Source organism: Hyaena hyaena, unplaced genomic scaffold, assembly GCF_003009895.1.
Source record: "Hyaena hyaena isolate Hyena2069 unplaced genomic scaffold, ASM300989v1 scaffold_163, whole genome shotgun sequence".
NCBI classification, from domain to species: Eukaryota; Metazoa; Chordata; class Mammalia; order Carnivora; family Hyaenidae; genus Hyaena; species Hyaena hyaena.
Genome location: NW_024080794.1, coordinates 2590973 through 2609989, shown reverse-complemented (window position 1 = coordinate 2609989; position 19017 = coordinate 2590973). Strand labels below are relative to the sequence as shown.

At 39.8% G+C, this 19017-nt stretch overlaps 1 protein-coding gene across 1 annotated transcript in view; it reads left to right on the top strand.

Annotated features, from left to right (window-relative positions):
* The window catches only part of RXFP2 (relaxin family peptide receptor 2), a 48111-nt gene extending 29884 nt beyond the window's left edge, over positions 1-18227 (top strand). The window contains exons 12-18 of the mRNA XM_039239824.1: positions 2360-2431; positions 2539-2610; positions 4691-4762; positions 7373-7602; positions 8220-8630; positions 11641-11859; positions 17968-18227. Coding sequence (XP_039095755.1) covers positions 2360-2431; positions 2539-2610; positions 4691-4762; positions 7373-7602; positions 8220-8630; positions 11641-11859; positions 17968-18227 — 1336 coding nt within the window. The remainder of the gene's footprint in view (positions 1-2359; positions 2432-2538; positions 2611-4690; positions 4763-7372; positions 7603-8219; positions 8631-11640; positions 11860-17967) is intronic.
* The last annotated feature ends 790 nt before the right edge of the window (positions 18228-19017 follow it).

Genomic DNA, 19017 nt, shown 5'->3' with positions numbered 1-19017 from the left:
AGTTAAGAGACATTAGCTTCCTTTTTAAAAGACCACCAATAATTCATTCCAATCCACTAATCAGCAGTAAGGGAAAAGAAATTCGGAAGTTTATAGAATTAACTGGAACAAGGTACTTTTAACTCCTCAGTTTACAAAAATGTTAGATAATTTTGCTGTGCCCTCATGACAACAAACTCAGCCTGGAGAAGAATCAAACAGACTTAGGTGAGGCCACTGAAGTCCTTTCCCTTACAAGACTGTACTTTGTTTTTCAATAACGCTTAGCAGAATGCTTTCTAGCTGTACAAGTCATCATCATCTTGCTGTTTGGTCACACTTCCTCTGACCCATGCATACCATGGCTTTCCTTCTGCACTGTGACCCTGTGTGCTCTACTTACCTGCAGTTCCTCAGATCAGAATTTTCAGCTGGCGAGATGAGTACACTTGGGTATCATGACGGTACCTCAAAAGCAATCTCTTACAATTAATTTATAGATGCCAGCTTCCTCCCTTGAACTTGCCGTCTTAGTGGTATCAACATCCTTCGCTATTTCCTTTCCTTCCAACTCTCATTATGCTTCATGTCCTACCAGACTGTGAGCCTGTCCATGCTCCACTTAAGCCCTCATCTTTCACCTGGTCCAAGGTCAAAGCCACCTGCCTGGTCTCCATCCTTTTACTCTCTGACTTTTTATGCTTCTGACAGAACTATCTTCCCATAATGCAGAGCATAGTTTGCCCCTGTCTTGCTTCATATTCTCACTCCTTGTTGCCAGCTCTCAATGTTAATGTTCAGAAGAATCATAAGGGATACTGACTTTAAATGCATGTTACCAGTCTCTCTTCCAGAGATTCTGAAGTGATAGTTCTGCTGGAGTAGGCACCAAGAGAGTTCTTGAGTGGGCATTAAGGAATTATAAGCATCCTCCTTGGTTCTGATGCCTGGACTATGCTCTAAGAAGTACTGCCTTGGAATGTTTTCATGGCTCTTCCATTTTGTCTCCATGCTCATTTCCAGGCTCACTTCCTCTACATTTCTCCATACTTTCCATCCTCCACCCATGCTGGGCCATTTACCAATTCCAGAAGATGTCATTGAATTCCAAGTCTCTGATTCTCTGATTATGCTTAACCCTCACTTGAAAAGCTGACCTTCTATTCCACTTATGAAAATCATAAATCTTTGTTCACAAAGTTCCTAATTTCCAACTCTTTTCTCTGTTTTTCTGTTTTTTTGTTTTGTTTTGTTTTCTTGGGATTTTTTGGTCAGTACATCTGTAATAGCCCTTGCTTCATTCCTTCCTTGTTTTATAATCTAGTTGTTTATCCTAATTGTAAGCTTTGTTACAAAGAGATCTGGGGTGCCTGGGTGGCTTAGTCAGTTAAGCGTCTGACTTCAGCTCAGGTCATGATCATGGGTTCGAGCCCTGTGTCGGACTCTGTGCTGACAGCTAGCTCAGAGCCTGGAGCTTTCTTCAGATTCTGTGTCTCCCTCTCTCTCTGACCCTCCCATGCTCATGCTGTCTCTCTCTCAGAAATTAAAAAGAAAAAAGAGAGAGAAATCTAAGTCTTAGTTATTTGTAACTTCCACATATCCATTCATCAGCAGCTCCAACACATCAAAAATAGAAAAACAATATTTTGTTTGACTCTTAAGCAATGGAATGTCTGTTTCACTTTTTAATACCTTCCCTGGTTCAGAAGCATATTTTAAACTCTTAAAGATTCCCGATTCCTTCTGATCCTAGATATCCTTTTCTAGATTATCTAGATACACCTCATTATGATTCCTCATGGATTGTACAATACTATGATATTTCATTCTAAAATTTTAATTTCCTTAAAAAATAGTACCATATCAAAATAGATTTAAAATGCACGAAAGTATCCATTCAAGATTATCTGGGAGGACAACATGTGGCCAATACAGTCTTATTTGGAATGCAAAGTAAGTAAAGGCAAAGGTCTTGGCCTTAGAAAGCTTGTAATAGAGTTGGATAAACAAGATATCACATGCTTGAACCAAGTAGGAATCACAAAAGCAAACGAATGATTGCAGTGTACAAAGAGTATCTGAAACAGAGGAAATTAATCAAAGTAGATACTGAAGCCATGTTGGGAATGTGTTGGAGAGGCACTGAGAGGAAATTCCAGACAGGAACTGGATGAGCAAAATGTCACGCATCTGAAATGATGAAAAACATATCCATTTGGCTGACTCACGCAGCCCTGTTTTGTAACAAGTTATCTATCAGGTTGGTTAAATTGGACCATATTTTCTATTACGTCAAATGGGATGATGATAATTGTGGGGAGTAATACCCATGTCATTTATTTCCAATGTAATTGCTTTGGGTTTTCACTGTCATCAACAGGGACCTGTCTGGCAATATGATAATGGAGCTACCAGCCCACATTTTTAAAGATCTGAAGCTTCTACAGAAACTGTAAGTACTTCTTCCCACCATCATCAGATTTAAATGGCAACACCTTGAGCTTTCAAACTAATAACATCCTGATGCTTCTTTCCTTCCTCTTTCTAATGGTACAAAAGGAATCTGTCGTCCAATCCTCTTTTGTATCTCCACAAGAACCAGTTTGAAAGTCTTAAACAACTTCAGTCTCTGTAAGTGAAATATAACAGTATATTGATTATCATTTTAGTGGATGTATTTTACTAAGAAGCACATTTTTAAAAAATGGGTATTTTATATACAGAGAGCTCTTACTTTGAGCACCTATCATCAGACAGTTGTGAATATCATTGTTACCATCAAATGACAACAAGCCACTTTTACCATTTAATATGTTGTAAAGGCCATTTCTGTGTTGGAAGCTGCACATACCGGGTTCATATGGAAAAATCTCATCCTACAATTTTCCTAAAGAATTGCATTTTCAGTAGTTTGGTTACTGAACTGTTGGCAAAACGCAAATTATGTAAGACTTGCCTGCTTTTTCCTTTCCCCTTTGCTACAACAATCTACCTGACATTGGTCTACAGTGTATGCTTTTTATATTTCTATCAGTAAAGAAAAAAATATCCTACCAATATGAACATTCAGACATTTAATGTTCCTTAGTATTTTAAAATTTCTAACATATTAGTGTCAAAAACTCTGCCAGTTCTCCTTTGAACTTCCTCATCCCTTTTCTATGAATAGCCATTGTTGGTTAAAGTTTGTTTTTATACAGAGGACATATGCATTACCTGATGTCAGCCTAAAGCCTTTTTTTTCATTCAATTCTAGAGTCTAATTCTTAATATCATTTTTTCTTCTTGCTAAATCTTAATGCCAGATTTAGGTTTCCTTTCAACAGGCATTAGTGAGAATCCACTGATGAAAAAAGACTTTTCTCATTTTTTTTTTGAGATTCATTCACACATTTATTTAACAAACATTTGCCAGCCATCAACTTATCTGTACCACTGTGTTAGACATCCAAGATATAGTGATCTCTTTTGGAAACTATTGGCTATTGATCAAATAATCAAACAATCCATGTAGAGCTAAAACTGTAGTAAGTCCAGGAGAACCAGAGAGCAAATGAAAGAAGAGGAAAACAAATCCTTTAAAAAGGACTCAAGAATTTCCTGTAGCATGGGCCCTGTGATGATTCTGGAGTATAATTGCTTCACCAGGTTTCATTTTTTTTTTTATATTTTTATTTATTTCTAGGAGAGAGAGTGAGAGAGAGAGACAGCGTGAGCAGGGGAGGGTCAGAGAGAGAGGAAGATACAGACTCTGAAACAGGCTCCAGGCTCTGAGCTGGCAGTCAGCACAGAGCCCGACGCGGGGCTCGAACCCAAGAACCGCGAGATCATGACCTGAGCGAAAGTCGGACGCTTAACCGACTAAGCCACCCAGGCGCCCCTCACCAGGTTTCATTTTTGACTGCCAATGAAAAGGCAGTTCTTTTATGAAGGACTCAATGGATAAAGAAAACTTAGAACCATGTCAAGAAGTCCCTACTCAGATCAATAAAAAAGAAACTGAGTGAGAATCAAGCAGCTTTCAAAATAAACATTAAAAGTCTTTTTAGATTTTTCTCTCTCCATCTGTTTCCTGAGAACATGGCAGATTCCCTTAATTCATGCCATCCTAAAGAGTCTTCAGAGAATCCGTATTTGAAGAAGCTTCTGGATAAATGAGGAGTATAGGGTTTCCACTGGAGTTCTCTGAGGACATCTGATAGTGTCTGGGAAGGAAAGGCATATGCTTCCCACTACTATCTTAGGAACGCTTGTTATGAGTTGGAGCTCTGCTCCACCAGAAGGACCCATAAGCCTGGAAGAAACAACTGCATTTGAATCCAGGTTCTCATGAAACTCGTTTCAGTGATGATCTCAGGTGGGAAATATCAGCTCCTGTCAAACCCTCCAAAACTCACACGATGTGGTATATAAAATCAAACTATGCAGCCAATTTCATGATCACACAAATCACCATCGCTGTTTTTAAATCAAAGAAATACACGAAAATGTCCTATTAGAATTAATTCTGCATTTGAAGTGACAAAATCAGCCCCAATTTACAGAAGGCCTAAATAGAAATAGCAATCTTCTAAGATAGTTTACTATAAAATTTTCATGCTAATTTGAATTGATAACAAGACTTTGAAGCACGACATTTAGGATATGACAAAATGCAATTATTAATAAGTTAAGCCCTAAAAACATGATATCTATTGTGCATATTTTCCAGAGACCTGGAAAGGATAGAGATTCCAAATATAAATGCACAGATGTTTCAACCCATGACGAACCTTTCTCACATGTATGTATGTATGACAGAATGGAGAAGTAAGCATGGTGAAATATTGCAGATGTTCTAGTGTAAACTGTCTAATGTATCACTGCAATGTGTTTTTATGCAAGAAAAGTCTTTTTATTGAGAACTTTTTAATTTTGTCACCTTTGGTCCCTGTCAAATAGAGTTCAATATTATGATGTGCCGACATGAATGACACTTCTCCCTGGAAACACGCTGTTTATCCAATTGAGGTCCAATAAGAGATCAGGGTACCAGAATGCCACACATTACACAAGATGAAGTCACTGGCTAAATGGTACTCAGGAGACCTGGAAACATTAATTCACCTCACATGAATGAGCAGTCGGCTGCTCTAAGATTTGAGCCCTTAGGAAGAAAGGTGCTATATAAATTCCAGGTGTTGTTACTGTTACTAAGTGCACTACAAAATGGAGGTAATTAATCTTTATAGTAGTTTTTGATAAGTCACTTTAATATATTTGGCTAAAGTGCACTGTGTAAGTTGTGTTAATATATGTGTTTATGACATGATCATTTCTTTATCAACTGTATAATCTATGTGTTCATGATTTCAAAAATTAACCATTGTTATCCACAACAATAGGGAGAATTCGATGTAAGATTACAAGTTGGGTGCAGCAATGGATGAAATGGTTGGTGTGAAGGTGCTCTTTTGGGAGAACATTTTGTTTATGTCTCTGCAGTAGGTGTGATTACTAAAAGACAAGTATTTGATGCATATCCACATGACTTTCATAATTTCTCTTTCTGTGGCACCAGTAGATAAATATTTAATGAGGCTATCATTTCCTTGTTGCAGGCAGAATGTGAGGTCTTTTTAGAATAGAGAAATTCACCCTGTTTAGAATGTGCTGGAGAAGCTGCCACTTAAATTATGAACTTCAGGTTGAGGTCAAGATGGACCCAACAGTTAACAGAAAATGTATTAAGTTAGTTGCTTCTCTATTAGGTGATCTATTCTTCTTTCACCTTTCTTGTCCACCATTTATTGAAATGCATCCACCTCAAACCCCTATCTTCCAACCCTTCCAGCTAGTGCCTTGGTCACAGCAAAAGAGAGGTTGAATGACCAAGACCCTAGCTGGCTCTATCTGAAGGTAGCAGACATGATGCAATCTCCTTTAAGACTAAGAGGTCAAGTCAAGTGTGTGCCAGGGACTCCAGGAAAGGAAAAGATAAAAAGAGAATTATACATCAAGCTCCTTTAATCAGATAGATGATTTCAGGAAGCTGGACTCTAAGCTACTCGAGGTCAGTGATTGCCTCCTATTTCTCTACCTGACAAACCCAGAACTAAATTATCCATCAATCACTTGTTCATCTAGGAAGTATTTGTTGAGTGCTTCCCATGTGTCATGCACTGTTCTAGATCTGAGATCACAGGGATGAACAAGAGAGAGAAGTGTCTGCCCCATGGAGCTTCCGTTTAGCTTTGAGAAACAGAAAATGAACAAATAAATAGTTAATAAACACTGTGAAAAAAAAGCGTAGCAAGATGAAGGGACAGAGAGAGGATGTAGATGGTTCACATAGAAGTCAGAGAGATGTGACACCAGAATGAAGGGAGGGAGCCAGGCCTGGCAATATCTGGGGAAAGAATCTTCCAGGCAGAGGGAACAGCAAAAGCATTGCAGTGAGAAGGGGGTGAGCCTGGCTTGTCTGAGTCTGGGAAGAAAGACAGTGTGCCCGGGTGAAACTAGCAATGAAGGGAAGGAGGCGAGGTGGATCTGGGCAGCCAGTCTTAAGGGGCCTTGAGACCATAACAAAGTAAAGCTTTATTTAACTTGCTGGTCTGGAAATTGAATGGAGAGAGTTAAAAAAAAAAAAAAAAAGAATTAGACAAAAAGAAATAAACTAAAAGAGGTGGTACAAGAAAACAAAAATGGAATGAGTTTTATGGGGGGGAGCCTAAATACACAGGTTTAGGGGGTGGCAATAAGCCAAGTGACTTCTGAATTCAATCACACGAAGCTTCCACACACCTAGGTCATAAATGCATTGGTCACAAACAAACCTATATTTTCGTCTAGAAACTGTATAAGCCCTTTAAGGCTCTGGTGAGAAGTCCACTTCCTCTCCTAGCTCCCGTGACTGAGGTTTCCTAGTCTCAGAAACACTCCCTTCCTGCCAGTGTCAGGGGAAAGGAGGCTGGGTAAGTGAGTGTACTTAAACTGAGTACTAGGCAGGAATGTTTTCAGTGAGGTCCTTTACATCCCAAACCCCGGCCCCTGAATGTTTGCTACAGATCAATGTAACAATAACGATTTGCTTTTCATCATATCCTAGAGAATAATCTAGGAAATGAGGGAAAAATAGAGTCCAGGAGACTTTACATTCTCATGTCCCCCCCTGACTCATCTCAGTCAAGCCGCGGAATTTCTATGCCCTTTAGGTTCTTCGTCTTGCCAAGAGGAACACTGCCTAGAGTAACGTAATATGTAATGAGGCACACTACTGCACAATCACAACTAAGCAAAGATAAACACACCTAGTGCAGTTGCACACCTGACAGAGCGGTAGCTCTGACAGGGTGGCAACTGTCGTTTCTCTGTCATTGCTGCAAAGTGACTCTTTTTTTCCCTTTGAATTTAGTTATTTCAAAAACTTTCGATACTGCTCCTATGCTCCCCATGTCCGCATATGTATGCCCTTGACTGACGGCATTTCTTCATTTGAGGACCTCTTGGCTAACAATATCCTCAGAATATTTGTCTGGGTTATAGCTTTCATAACCTGCTTTGGAAATCTTTTTGTCATTGGCATGAGATCTTTCATTAAAGCTGAAAATACGACTCACGCTACGTCCATCAAAATCCTTTGTTGTAAGTATGTTTCCTACCTAAATGGATTTAGGATGTCTTCTGTGACCTGAGTACTAGGAACACGTTGGCCTTCAACAATGACACTTAATACGGGTTAGTGAGCCAGGCAATTTTTTTCCCTAAGTATGAACTACCGTTCTCTTTGGCTCTCTGTTTTAGGTTGCATGAGTTTGCAGTGATCCAGCATTCACCGCTGGGGGTTGTATCTTGGAAATGGGGTAACAGGGAGCTAATGAATCAATAGAAGGATTTTGGAGGACAGATTGTGGGTTATAAACTAAGCTCAGTCTGCCTTCAATTACAATAGCACCCATGCTCCTCAAGCCCAGAAAATTATTCATTGTTAAGTATACAAGTAATATTTATTGTTTAAAAACTAGCTTCCCCCACAAAAATTACCCCCTCACATACACCACCAGTTTTAAAAATGATAAAACAAAGACCCAATATAGTTCTTTAGAATTAGGACACTTTTTGTGAAGTCCATTGGCTTTTAGAGAGTGCTGTAGGTGTTTATCCTAGTTCACTTAATACAGGATGGAGGAAGTAGACCCAATTAGAAAACTGAAACCGAAATGTTGGAACTATCAACATATACTGTGTTTATTTCTTAACAGGTGCAGACTGCCTGATGGGTGTGTATTTGTTCTTCATTGGCTTTTATGATATAAAATACCGTGGGCAGTATCAGAAGTATGCGTTACTGTGGATGGAGAGCTTACAGTGCCGCCTCATGGGGTTCCTGGCCATGCTGTCCACCGAAGTCTCTGTCCTGCTGCTGACGTACTTGACTCTGGAGAAGTTCCTGGTCATTGTCTTTCCCTTCAGCAACATTCGTCCTGGAAAATGGCAAACCTCAATCATCCTTATTTGCATCTGGACTATGGGATTTTTAATAGCTGTGATTCCATTTTGGAATGAGGATTATTTTGGAAACTTTTATGGAAAAAATGGCATATGTTTCCCACTTTACTATGACCAAACAGAAGATATTGGAAGCAATGGTTATTCTCTTGGAATTTTCCTAGGTAAATTATATTTTTCACTTTCTGGACCAACATAATTTTGATAGAAATATAAATTTCAGCAAAGGTGTTTTTGTCCTTTTCAGAAAGTAAATGAATATATCAAGTCTGTGTCCCTTTTAAAAGAAAAGTACTTACTGAGTATTTATAGTTTTTATTAACCTTTTTATTATAGAGATTTAGTATGGGAAACAAAGATATACTGTCAGGACCTCTGGATGATTTTTTTATTATCTGTGAGACCCTTTGATTTTCATACTGTTACTATGAGCTGGAGGAATTCTAGGTTAGTGCCTTGACCTGTGACTCCATCAAGTTATCTGAACTCTTTTTTCTTTTTTACAATCTAGATTATGAGTCAATTAAATAATAATAACAAAATTCTGGAAACTCACTGACAGGAGATTATTGGAATGGAAATACCAAGAAGGTTTATTGCCTTTGGTAAATGCAGCTCTAAAATAAAAAATGGAAGCGTGCTTAATAAAAGTTTGTTTTCAATTTTTCTTAATTTCCTCTATTTTATTTAGAAAAGAAGACCCTACCTTCTCTGTAACAAAAGTGAATGAGAAGTTGAGCTCTTTAAAGTTAAAAAACCCCACCACATTTAATATTGTCTAATAAGTATCCCTACTGTTTAAAATTAAAATTAAGACAATTTCCATATAATTTCTTTAACTAGGGCAGTATTATCATTTTAATTCCCTCTTCTCATCTTTTCCCCTCTCTAAGTAGTCAATAAGTTCTATCATCCTTTCTTTTTCATTAAATGTTTTTTCATCAAAATATACCACTGCTGTCCTCCAGTCTCTATCTACCATCACCTTCATTTAAAACCTTACAACCTCAACCCTGAAGGGTTATACATAAGGGCTTATTACATTAGCCCTTACTAGTCTTTTGACCTCAGGGGTTTTCTCTCTCTTATTAACCTGTTCACTCCCTTGAGTATCAAAAAGACTGTATTTACCTCAGCTCTGAGGCCTTCAATGACTCCCTGCTACTGCCAAGGTCAAGTGTACATTAATCACTTAAGATGCTTCATAAAATGGCTCTAACCACTGGTCCAGCTCTTCTTCATCTATTCCTCTTCTTCTGAGAAATATACCTTCTTAGCACCATTTTAATAATACTCTTCACATACCACCCTGTTCTGTAGCTATTTTTTCATGGACATTGTAAGCTGTTCCTAGCATAGACGCACTTCATAGACACACACACACACACACACACACACACACACACACACACACTACATTACATTGTATTCACTGATTCATCAACAATTTATTAAGCACCTGCTATAGGCCAGGCACTATTTTGGACACTGGAGACACAACAGATCAGCCCTCACAGACCTACCATCAGCAAGAAGGATGAAGACAAGTAAACACATTCTTACGTCACAAACTGACAAATGCCACAAAGGAGGAGAACTGGATGTTCTAGGAGGCCCCAAATCTGAGCACAGGGAAAGCTTTCCAGTAGGAATGAATCCAAATCCTTAGGCCCAAAGGATAAGGAAGGATTAACCAAGTGAAGTCTGTTCCAGGAAAAAACATAGTGGACATAGAAGTGCAAAGCCACAGAACAGGCCCAGATGAAGGGTCAAGAAGTTAGACGTAGCTGGATCTTATAGGTAAGGAGAGTGGGGTAAGCTACAAAGGGTTTAACACCTGTGATGTATTCCAGGTAGATGAAGAGATAGTAACCCCCTCCCACAATCATCATCATCATCACCTATACACCCTTGGCTTACCTGTGAGAAGAGTCCTAGAGCCCTCTTTTCTCTTTAAAGAGTATACGAATACAGTTTGGAAATAAATTCTTTATCTTAGAATGGAATAAGATTTAGAGAGAAGTTTCAAAGATAGTAGCTTCCATTTACCCCTCACCCAGTTTTCCCTACTGCTAACATCTCAAATCCCTAGGGTGCTTTCAGAACACACACTTTTGATCCTTCTGTAAGTCTGTTTTCATAATTTGTACTGGAGGATCATCTTTAAAAGTCATTATCTATTATTCTTAACTGAAGTTTCTGACAAGAGGCCTACAATAAACCAATTTTATAAAATTCCATTGAATGGCTTTATTACGAGATTCTAAGGAATGTGAAATGTTTTGGATAAAAACAACAGAACACTAGGAATTTGTAGAATTCTCCCCTAGACTTCACCCATCTTATACATAGTCTAGATTCAGACAGACATTTTTTTTAAAAACAACTTTAAATAGTATGCACGTTTTATGCTCACAGTGAAGAATGTGATGATTGCTCTTGGGATTTTTATCATGGCAAGAATATAACAAAGTGACTAAGAAGTCAGCATTAGAAGACAGTGATGTTAAGTGAGAATTGTCTGAATATATTTGACTCTAAAAAATAATTCATACAGTTGAATTTATTTTTTATTTCTTTTTTCTTTCAAAACAAGTCTAAAGGGTTCTGAATTTTAGTTTAAATTACCGTAAGCTCTCTGAGAAAACTCAAAAATGCATTTTCGTTCTATGTAATATTTACCAATACCAAAAACATGAGAGGTAATGTTTCTGAGGCTATTATCTTCTTGATATTCCAAGTTATTTTGTTCATATTTATAAGATAAAGAAATGGGGTCATGTTTATTTTTTTGAGATAATCATATGATTACAGTAATCCTTTAAGATTTGAATTTGCAAGGAGTGAAAAATAAAATTAGCTTTTTTCTGGCTTTAAAAAAGCTAAAATTCAGCTCATGCTACACCTAGATCTGAATTTCAGAGGTCTGTAACTCTTTATAAAGGATTTGTGTATTTCCAATATCTTTTTGATCTGACAAACCCAATTCTTTTAGCTTATTCTAGCTTATAACCTTGGATTCAGGGTTATTAGCTGATTGCCACTGGGTCTTTACAAAAGAATGCTTCTTGGAAGTGTGGCCTAAGAGGCACCATAATGAACATCTATGTAACACAACACTTTTACTGTTGATTTATACACCTGAAATGTTAAGAGCTGTGCTTTTCCCAACAGGTGTGAACTTGCTGGCTTTTCTCATCATTGTGTTTTCCTATATTATTATGTTCTGTTCCATTAAAAAAACTGCCTTGCAGACTTCGGAAGTGAGGAATCACATCGGAAGAGAGGTGGCTGTTGCAAATCGTTTCTTTTTTATAGTGTTCTCTGATGCCATCTGCTGGATTCCTGTATTTGTAATTAAAATTCTCTCCCTCTTCCGGGTGGAAATACCAGGTCAGTCCCTTCTATTATTTCCAAGCACATTGTGCCTTCTTAAGCCCCTTGACAAGACCAGAATACGGTGCCTTACATATAGTAAATTCCATGTAAATACCTATTTAGTACACACAACTATTATTTTCCTCAATATTTTATAGTCTGTATTCTAAGAGAGCAACCTGGTAGTGGTGCAATCCAGACAAGAATCCAGACAAGAATGATAAGAAAAGAGGAGCTAGAAAAACAACAACAACAATGAAGACTTAGTGTCTTCTTTCTATCTGAGCTAGATAGTGGTTCTTAACCAAGAATACACATAAAAAATCAAAATATAAATGCCCAGGTTCCACTCTGGGCTTCTGGATTTCACCTACAAGGACCAAGAGCTAAACGCAGGTATTTTGGAAAAGTTCCTCCCATGCCCACGTGATTTGGAGGCACACACCCCTGGTTAAGAACCACCAGTTTATTTCATGGTCCTTGCCATGTGGTTGTCACTCTAGGCTCCACTCTAGAGTGTTAGATGTTTGGTGGCAATAGGTCTCCCACCCACACCCCTATTTCAACCAGAGGGGAGAAGGCCCTTTTTTTGTTAGGGTTTTATGTGAATCCCTTCCTGGGACTTAGAAGTCACAGTCATCGAGGGGCCACCTGGGGCTTTGGCCTGACTCTCTGTGAAACAAGGTTTCATCTGGGGCAGGAATCATATCTATTCATCTTGGCACCCCAGGGTCAAGCATGGGGTAGACACTTCAGAAGCACTTATACAAGAGTTATGAATGTACAGGTAACAAACAGCTGTAATGATTATGTCCCTCTGGCTTATGTGTGGGAGTCATGGGAGGTCTTGTCAAGTGCCTCACTGCAAAATGACACACAACATCCACAGCTTTCCCTTAACCTGTCAGTTTAGAGTGACTGATCACAAGGCAGATGTAAGGTGTGAAAGTGAAGATCAAGAGAGACATCAGGGCTGACTATTTGGGAACTTTCACTGAGTGGTGAGAGCAGAGGCCTTGAGAATGCATGTGCCATTGCTCCAAGAGAGCAGGTTGGATGTGAATGAGGAGCAGAGTTAATTAAATATTAACAGTCACAGCTGAGGAACTTGATGAATCATTCAGTCTACTACAGTTTCCTGGACATTTCAATTTTTACATCCTTGCATTCCACATTTAGCAGGACTAAAATGTCCGTTGGCCTCCATTGCCCATGGAATAAAATCCAAGTGCTGGATCAGCATTAAAAATGTTTATCCCCGACCCCACCCTCATGTATTCTGTGATCCAGGCTCCACTCTAGAGTGTTAGATGTTTGGTGGAAGTGGGTCTCCCACCCACACCCGTGGTTCAACCAGAGAAATAAAGCCTTTCATTAGTTAGGATTTTATGTGAACCCCTTTCTGGGACTTAATAATCCATTAACATTATTAGGATTTTTTTCCTGCACCTTTTTGATGCCTTGCCTTTGTTGAAGGTGTGTGTGTGTGTGTGTGTGTGTATGTGTGTGTGTGTGTGTGTAAGGGGGTTCTGGGCTACCGTGCTGATGCTGGGTAGGACTAGTGGGTAGAGAACCAGGCTCTCACTTGTCCTGGAGTGAATATGAACATTGTTTAACATGAGTTGGCGCCTAGAGGTAGCACTGTGGTCAGGGAGCTAGCCTGAGGATGCAGGACAGGTGGGGGAAAGCTCTGAATTTCCTTGTTTCACCTGAGGTGAGTCACTGGGGGGAAGCAGAGCTCAAATGAAAGTGAAAAGATAGCAAAAGAATCCTATACTCCAGTACTTACTCTCTCTGCACCCCTGAGAAAGAGGCTGTTTTAGGGGAGCAGGCCCAAGACCACCGACAGTCTGAGAGCAGGAACTCGGGGACAGAAGGAGTGGGCTCTCCTCTTTGTAATCACTCTTCTTTAAACGTTTATGAGTTGCCTTTCATAAGATTTGTAGCCTTGGACCCTCCCCCCCCCCCATATCTTCTACCTTCCCTCAAGCAGCTGTGGGTGGCGCCCCGGAGTGGGGTATAGATCAAAAGGGATGGAGGCTTATACACAGAACTCCATTATCTCACAGACATGTAGCAGGCTAAGGACTGAGAGAGTCCTCTGTGTCTTCTTGCCTTTTCCTCAGCTGCGGCCAGGGCTGTCTGGGCCTCAGAGTCAGGCTGAAGTGGAGGTGGGTAGATGAGACAGGAGCCAGGACAGTGGTGGTTAGGTCTCATCATGGTTCTGCTCCAGATGGATTAACTGGAAGAAGATGAAATTTAATCCCCTTCCTGTTCCTGCTCTAAATAAACACTTCTGAAAACAAAAATATTTTCAACCTATAAGACTCTAGCTTACTAAATACCCCTGATCATCCTTCAAGATTCAATCCAAATACTCCTTCTCCCATGGTACCATTCTAGATCTCTCTTCAACCCATGCCCATCCAACTCAATTGCTTAAATGTCTATTATATTTTGTTTGGACTTCACTTATTAACGTCACCCAAACTGCCTCCCATCAGTGTTGTTGTTTTTTTTTTATGTGTTCATTGCCCCCTTCAAATTATAAGCTTCAGGACAACAGGAGCCATGTGTTATTTATCTTTCCACAAGTGCTTTTTGCATAATGTTATGTAATAAATACTTCTTAAATTAAAGATGTTGAGCTCTTCCAAGAGTGGTGGAACAGGGTGGGGAGGGGATGGTCTCATCAGCCTCCCAAACTTCTCTTTCCATGCCTTTTGATGCCCTTCCCCACCCCAGGCACTTGCTTATTTTGGATGTGGGAGGAGGCAGCCTTATGTGGCTGAAGAATGACCAAGTGAGGCAGGAGTTCTGGGTTTCCATCCTAACCCCACCACTGACCAATTGAGGAAATATAGGCAGATCACCCCACCTCACTGAGATTTTTTTTTGTTTTTATTTATTTATTTATTTTATTTTATTTCTTTTTTCCTTGGGTGAGCAGAGACATTTTATTTTATTTTATTATTTTTTTAGTATATAAAAACTGTTTATTTTTCTTCCTTATTGTGTATCTCTTTTATTTTTTTTCTTACAAATAGTTTATTGTCAAGTTGGTTTCCATATAACACCCAGTGCTCATCCCCACAAGTGCCCTCCTCCATGCCCATCTCCCCCCTCCCTCCCACATCCATCAGTCCTCAGATTGTTTCTCAGCATTCAAGAGTCTCTCATGGTTTGCCTCTTTCCCTTTCCCCCACCATTTCCGCCCTTCTTCTCCCCCTTGTTCCTCAGTTAAGTTCCTCCTAATCCTCCTATACGTGCAAACATATGATATTTGTCCTTCTCTGCCTGACTTATTTCGCTAAGCATAACACCCTCAAGGTCCATCCATGTTGCTACACGTGGCCAGATTTCATTGTTTCTCATTGCCATGTAGTATTCCATGGTATAGATAAACCACATCTTCTTGATCCATTCGTCCGTTGATGGATACTTAGGCTCTTTCCATGTTTTGGCTATTGTTGACAGTGCTGCTGTGAACATTGGGGTACATGTGCTCCTATGCCTCAGCACTCCTATATCCGTTGGGTAAATTCCTAGCAGTGCTATTGCTGGGTCATAGGGGAGTTCTATTGTTAGTTTCCTGAGGAACCTCCACACTGTTTTCCAGAGGGGCTGCACCAGTTTGTGTTCCCACCAACAGTGTAGGAGGGTGCCCGTTTCTCCACATCCTCGCCAGTATCTAGAGTTCTCTGATTTGCTCATTTTAGCCACTCTGACTGGCGTGAGGCGGTATCTCTCACTGAGATTATTTTCATATGGCCTCTCAAATTCCTTCCAGTTTTCATATTTTGTGAGTCTGTTAACTCCTTGAGGCTTTTCCCTCTGTATTACTCTGCTTGGAGTGTCATAACAGAGTAACACAAACTGGGTGGCTTAAGTCATGGAGAGTTGGAAGTCCAGAAAAAAGTGTCAGTAGATTTCTGCTGCAGCTTCTCTCCTTAGCTCCCAGATGTCCACCTTCTTACTGAATCCTCATGTGGTCTTTCCTTTGTGCGTGCACCCATGGTGTCTCCGTGTGTATGAAAGTTTCTCTCTTCTTCTAAGGACACCTGTCAGATTGGAATAAGGACCACCCTAAATGCCTCATTTTAACTTAATGGAAACTTTAAAGGGCTGTCTCCAAATACACTCATATTCTGAGGTCCTGAGGGTTAGGACTTCCATATATGAATCCTGGAGTACACAATTCAGTGGATAACACCTTGGGACTTAGAGGCAGGAGATGTCTGTGATCAAGATGTCTGGTATCTGAGAGCCGCAGGAGTGGTCATCATCCTTGGAGAGCTTATGACATTCCAGATCATGATAGGAAACTGGAATAGGAAAAAAAATGTTTTTTGAAAACCTTATTTGGCCACACATCAGTCTTTCTCTATATTATACTCAATGCTTTGAGGTCTTTCTTGAACACCTGGGTGGACCTAACAGAGTAGTCTCGACCACATCTGACTAAGCCCCTTCTTGCTTGCCCGACTTCCCATGTGTTGTAGGAAATGCTGCCCTCCTTGGCCTTATCCCATTCTGTCCTCACCCTCCAAGAACTCTGGGGTGTGTCCCATCATGGCCTGTCACTGAGAGAACAGGTGGTCAGCCCAAAAGATTCGCTAGCTTTAGCCTTCTTTTCTCAGAGTTTACCTGCTGACCTTACATTAGCTAGTCGCCCTGAGACTGAATGGGAAGTCTCATTCCTGGTTGCAATTTCCTCTGGGAACACAACAGACAAAAAACAACTTGTTTGGTTTGGTTTTGTTTTGATTTCAGTCATGCACTGTCCATATTATCTAATAAAAGAATTAAAGACAAGTAATACAGTATTATGAAACTTTAATAAATCTAAGATATGCTAAATATAGATATTTTTCTTCCATATTCTTTTCAGTTCAAAAAAATAAATAAGGACAAGAAAGAGAAGATGGGGTGGGAAAAGAGGAAGGCAAATATAGAAAAAGAGAAAAGGGAGATAAGAGGAAAGAAGGAAAGAGAGGAGGGTAGTTCAGATAAGCAGTCAGAAAAAATAGAAAAGAAAGAGAAGAGGAATAGAAAAGATGGAAGGAACAAAGCAGGGTAAAGAAGAACAAGGAACAGTGTCTAGTGGATAAGAATATTGTGAAAGTGGGGAGAGAAGAGAAGAAGACAAAGGAGAGTGACAGGGAATGTATCCCTGGCCTTACCATCTGGTTCTGGCTCTTCATCTGAGCTGGGAGTTCTTAGCACTTTTGGAGATATAAAAGGAGGCAGCCTAATGTGGTGGGGTCGCAGAATTGCAGGTGTTAGTGCTGAAGAGGGACGTCAGCAGAGCCGCCGACTGTGGCCCACCCAGCCCCCTGACTTCGATCAAGTAAGTTATCATCAGCCCCTTTCATAGATAGGGTAGTTGAGATCCAGGAAGCTTAGGTGATTTGCCCATGGTCCCATAGTTAAATGTCTCACCCTAAGAGCAGGCTGCGTGCAAGGGGAAAACATACTTCATCCTAACCAAGTGCGTGATGTATTCAGAAAGGGTACAATCATCACAAATATCTACTCAGAAAGAAGTTTTATGGTGTCTTTTCCTCAGTATTCTAATTAACATCTGTAAGGCCTCACCCAGAAAGATTGATTAAGTTGGAAGATGTATTCTAGTCTGCTCTTCACATATTCAGTCTCCACTCTGAAAAAGATGGTTGGAATAAGAAGGTGGGGCAATTAGGCTTTCAGGAATGAAGTTAAGACCAAGATCCCATCTGACGCCAGGACCAGATGTTTCCTGAACAATAATCTATTGATTAAGAAACATTTTGTCATTTTTTTACTTATCTATAAAGAAAAGCAATAACAATTGCTTTATATATCAACTTACATCTATGAAGTGTTGTTTTGTTTTGTTTTGTTTTCTCATTTGGCCTCTCAACAACCTACCAAGTAGTTACTGAAATTCAGAAAATTTCTGAATAGTAGGACCTTGAATTCATAGGTCCTATGCTCCTCCAACAGAGAGATTTTCATGGTGAAAGAAAAGTGAACTTGGGAGCCCTCCCCAAAATAACATTGACTACAAAATGTTATGTGCTATTTGTGTCTGTTTAAAATGTCCACTTCATGAAATTTTCCACATTTCGTTTCCCTCTCCAGGCACACTCACCTCCTGGATAGTCATTTTTTTCCTTCCAGTAAACAGCGCCTTGAACCCAATCCTCTATACTCTCACAACCAGCGTTTTCAAGGACAAGCTGAAACAGCTGCTGCACAAACATCGGAGGAAATCGATTTTCAAAACTAAAAAGAAAAGTCTCTCTACATCCATTATGTGGACAGAGGACTCCTCTTCACTTAAACTTGGGGTTCTGAACAAAATAACCCTTGGGGATGGTATAGTGAAACCAGTTTCCTAGTACTGGTTTTGTACCCTGGACTTCCAGGGGACTACCTGTAAGAAAAGTACAGCGTTTGGAAATGACGTCTGCAATGCTTTTTCATCTCCACCAACAGCAAACCTTTCTGCACAGAATGACTTCTGGCACTGCATGCCAATGGCAGCTGTACTATTCGTCAACTGTGCTAAGAACTGTACCTATGGGTTCTTCTCACTTTTACCATTCCTGAAATGCACTAGTGAATCCATACATAGGAGGCTGATGTGCAGTTGATCTGTGGCTTGTCAACGCTACCAACCCACAAGTGAATGCCCACATATTGGCACTGCATGTCTGCGTTTAAGTTGAATTGCACTGTCCATAAAACATTCATGATGCCTAATTCCAATGAGGCCAAAATAACATACACCTAACATCTATTTCTTTGTTTTTTTCAATGTCAGAGGAAATCATCAGCATCCTGCTGAAATGATGTCAAAGGATTTCTGAGATGTTTACCCACCGCAAGCCCTACCCTCTACTCTGGTGGAGTAGAAACTTTGAAAGCAGATCTTTACACAAGGCTATCACATTCAACAAAACAGCAGAGAGACACACTGACTAAGCCATGTACCATTCACCTTCTTGGCTGTTATTTAATGTCAGAAGAGCTGAGATCTCAAACAAGATTATTTTTCTCCAGATTTCCCAGGCCACAAAGAAAAATTGGACACCCCAACTGCCAAAACTACATTTTAGTATCTTTCAAGAATAATTTCTTTAAAGTAGTATCCTTATTGCTAGAAAGTTCTGTCTTCATAAAACAAAC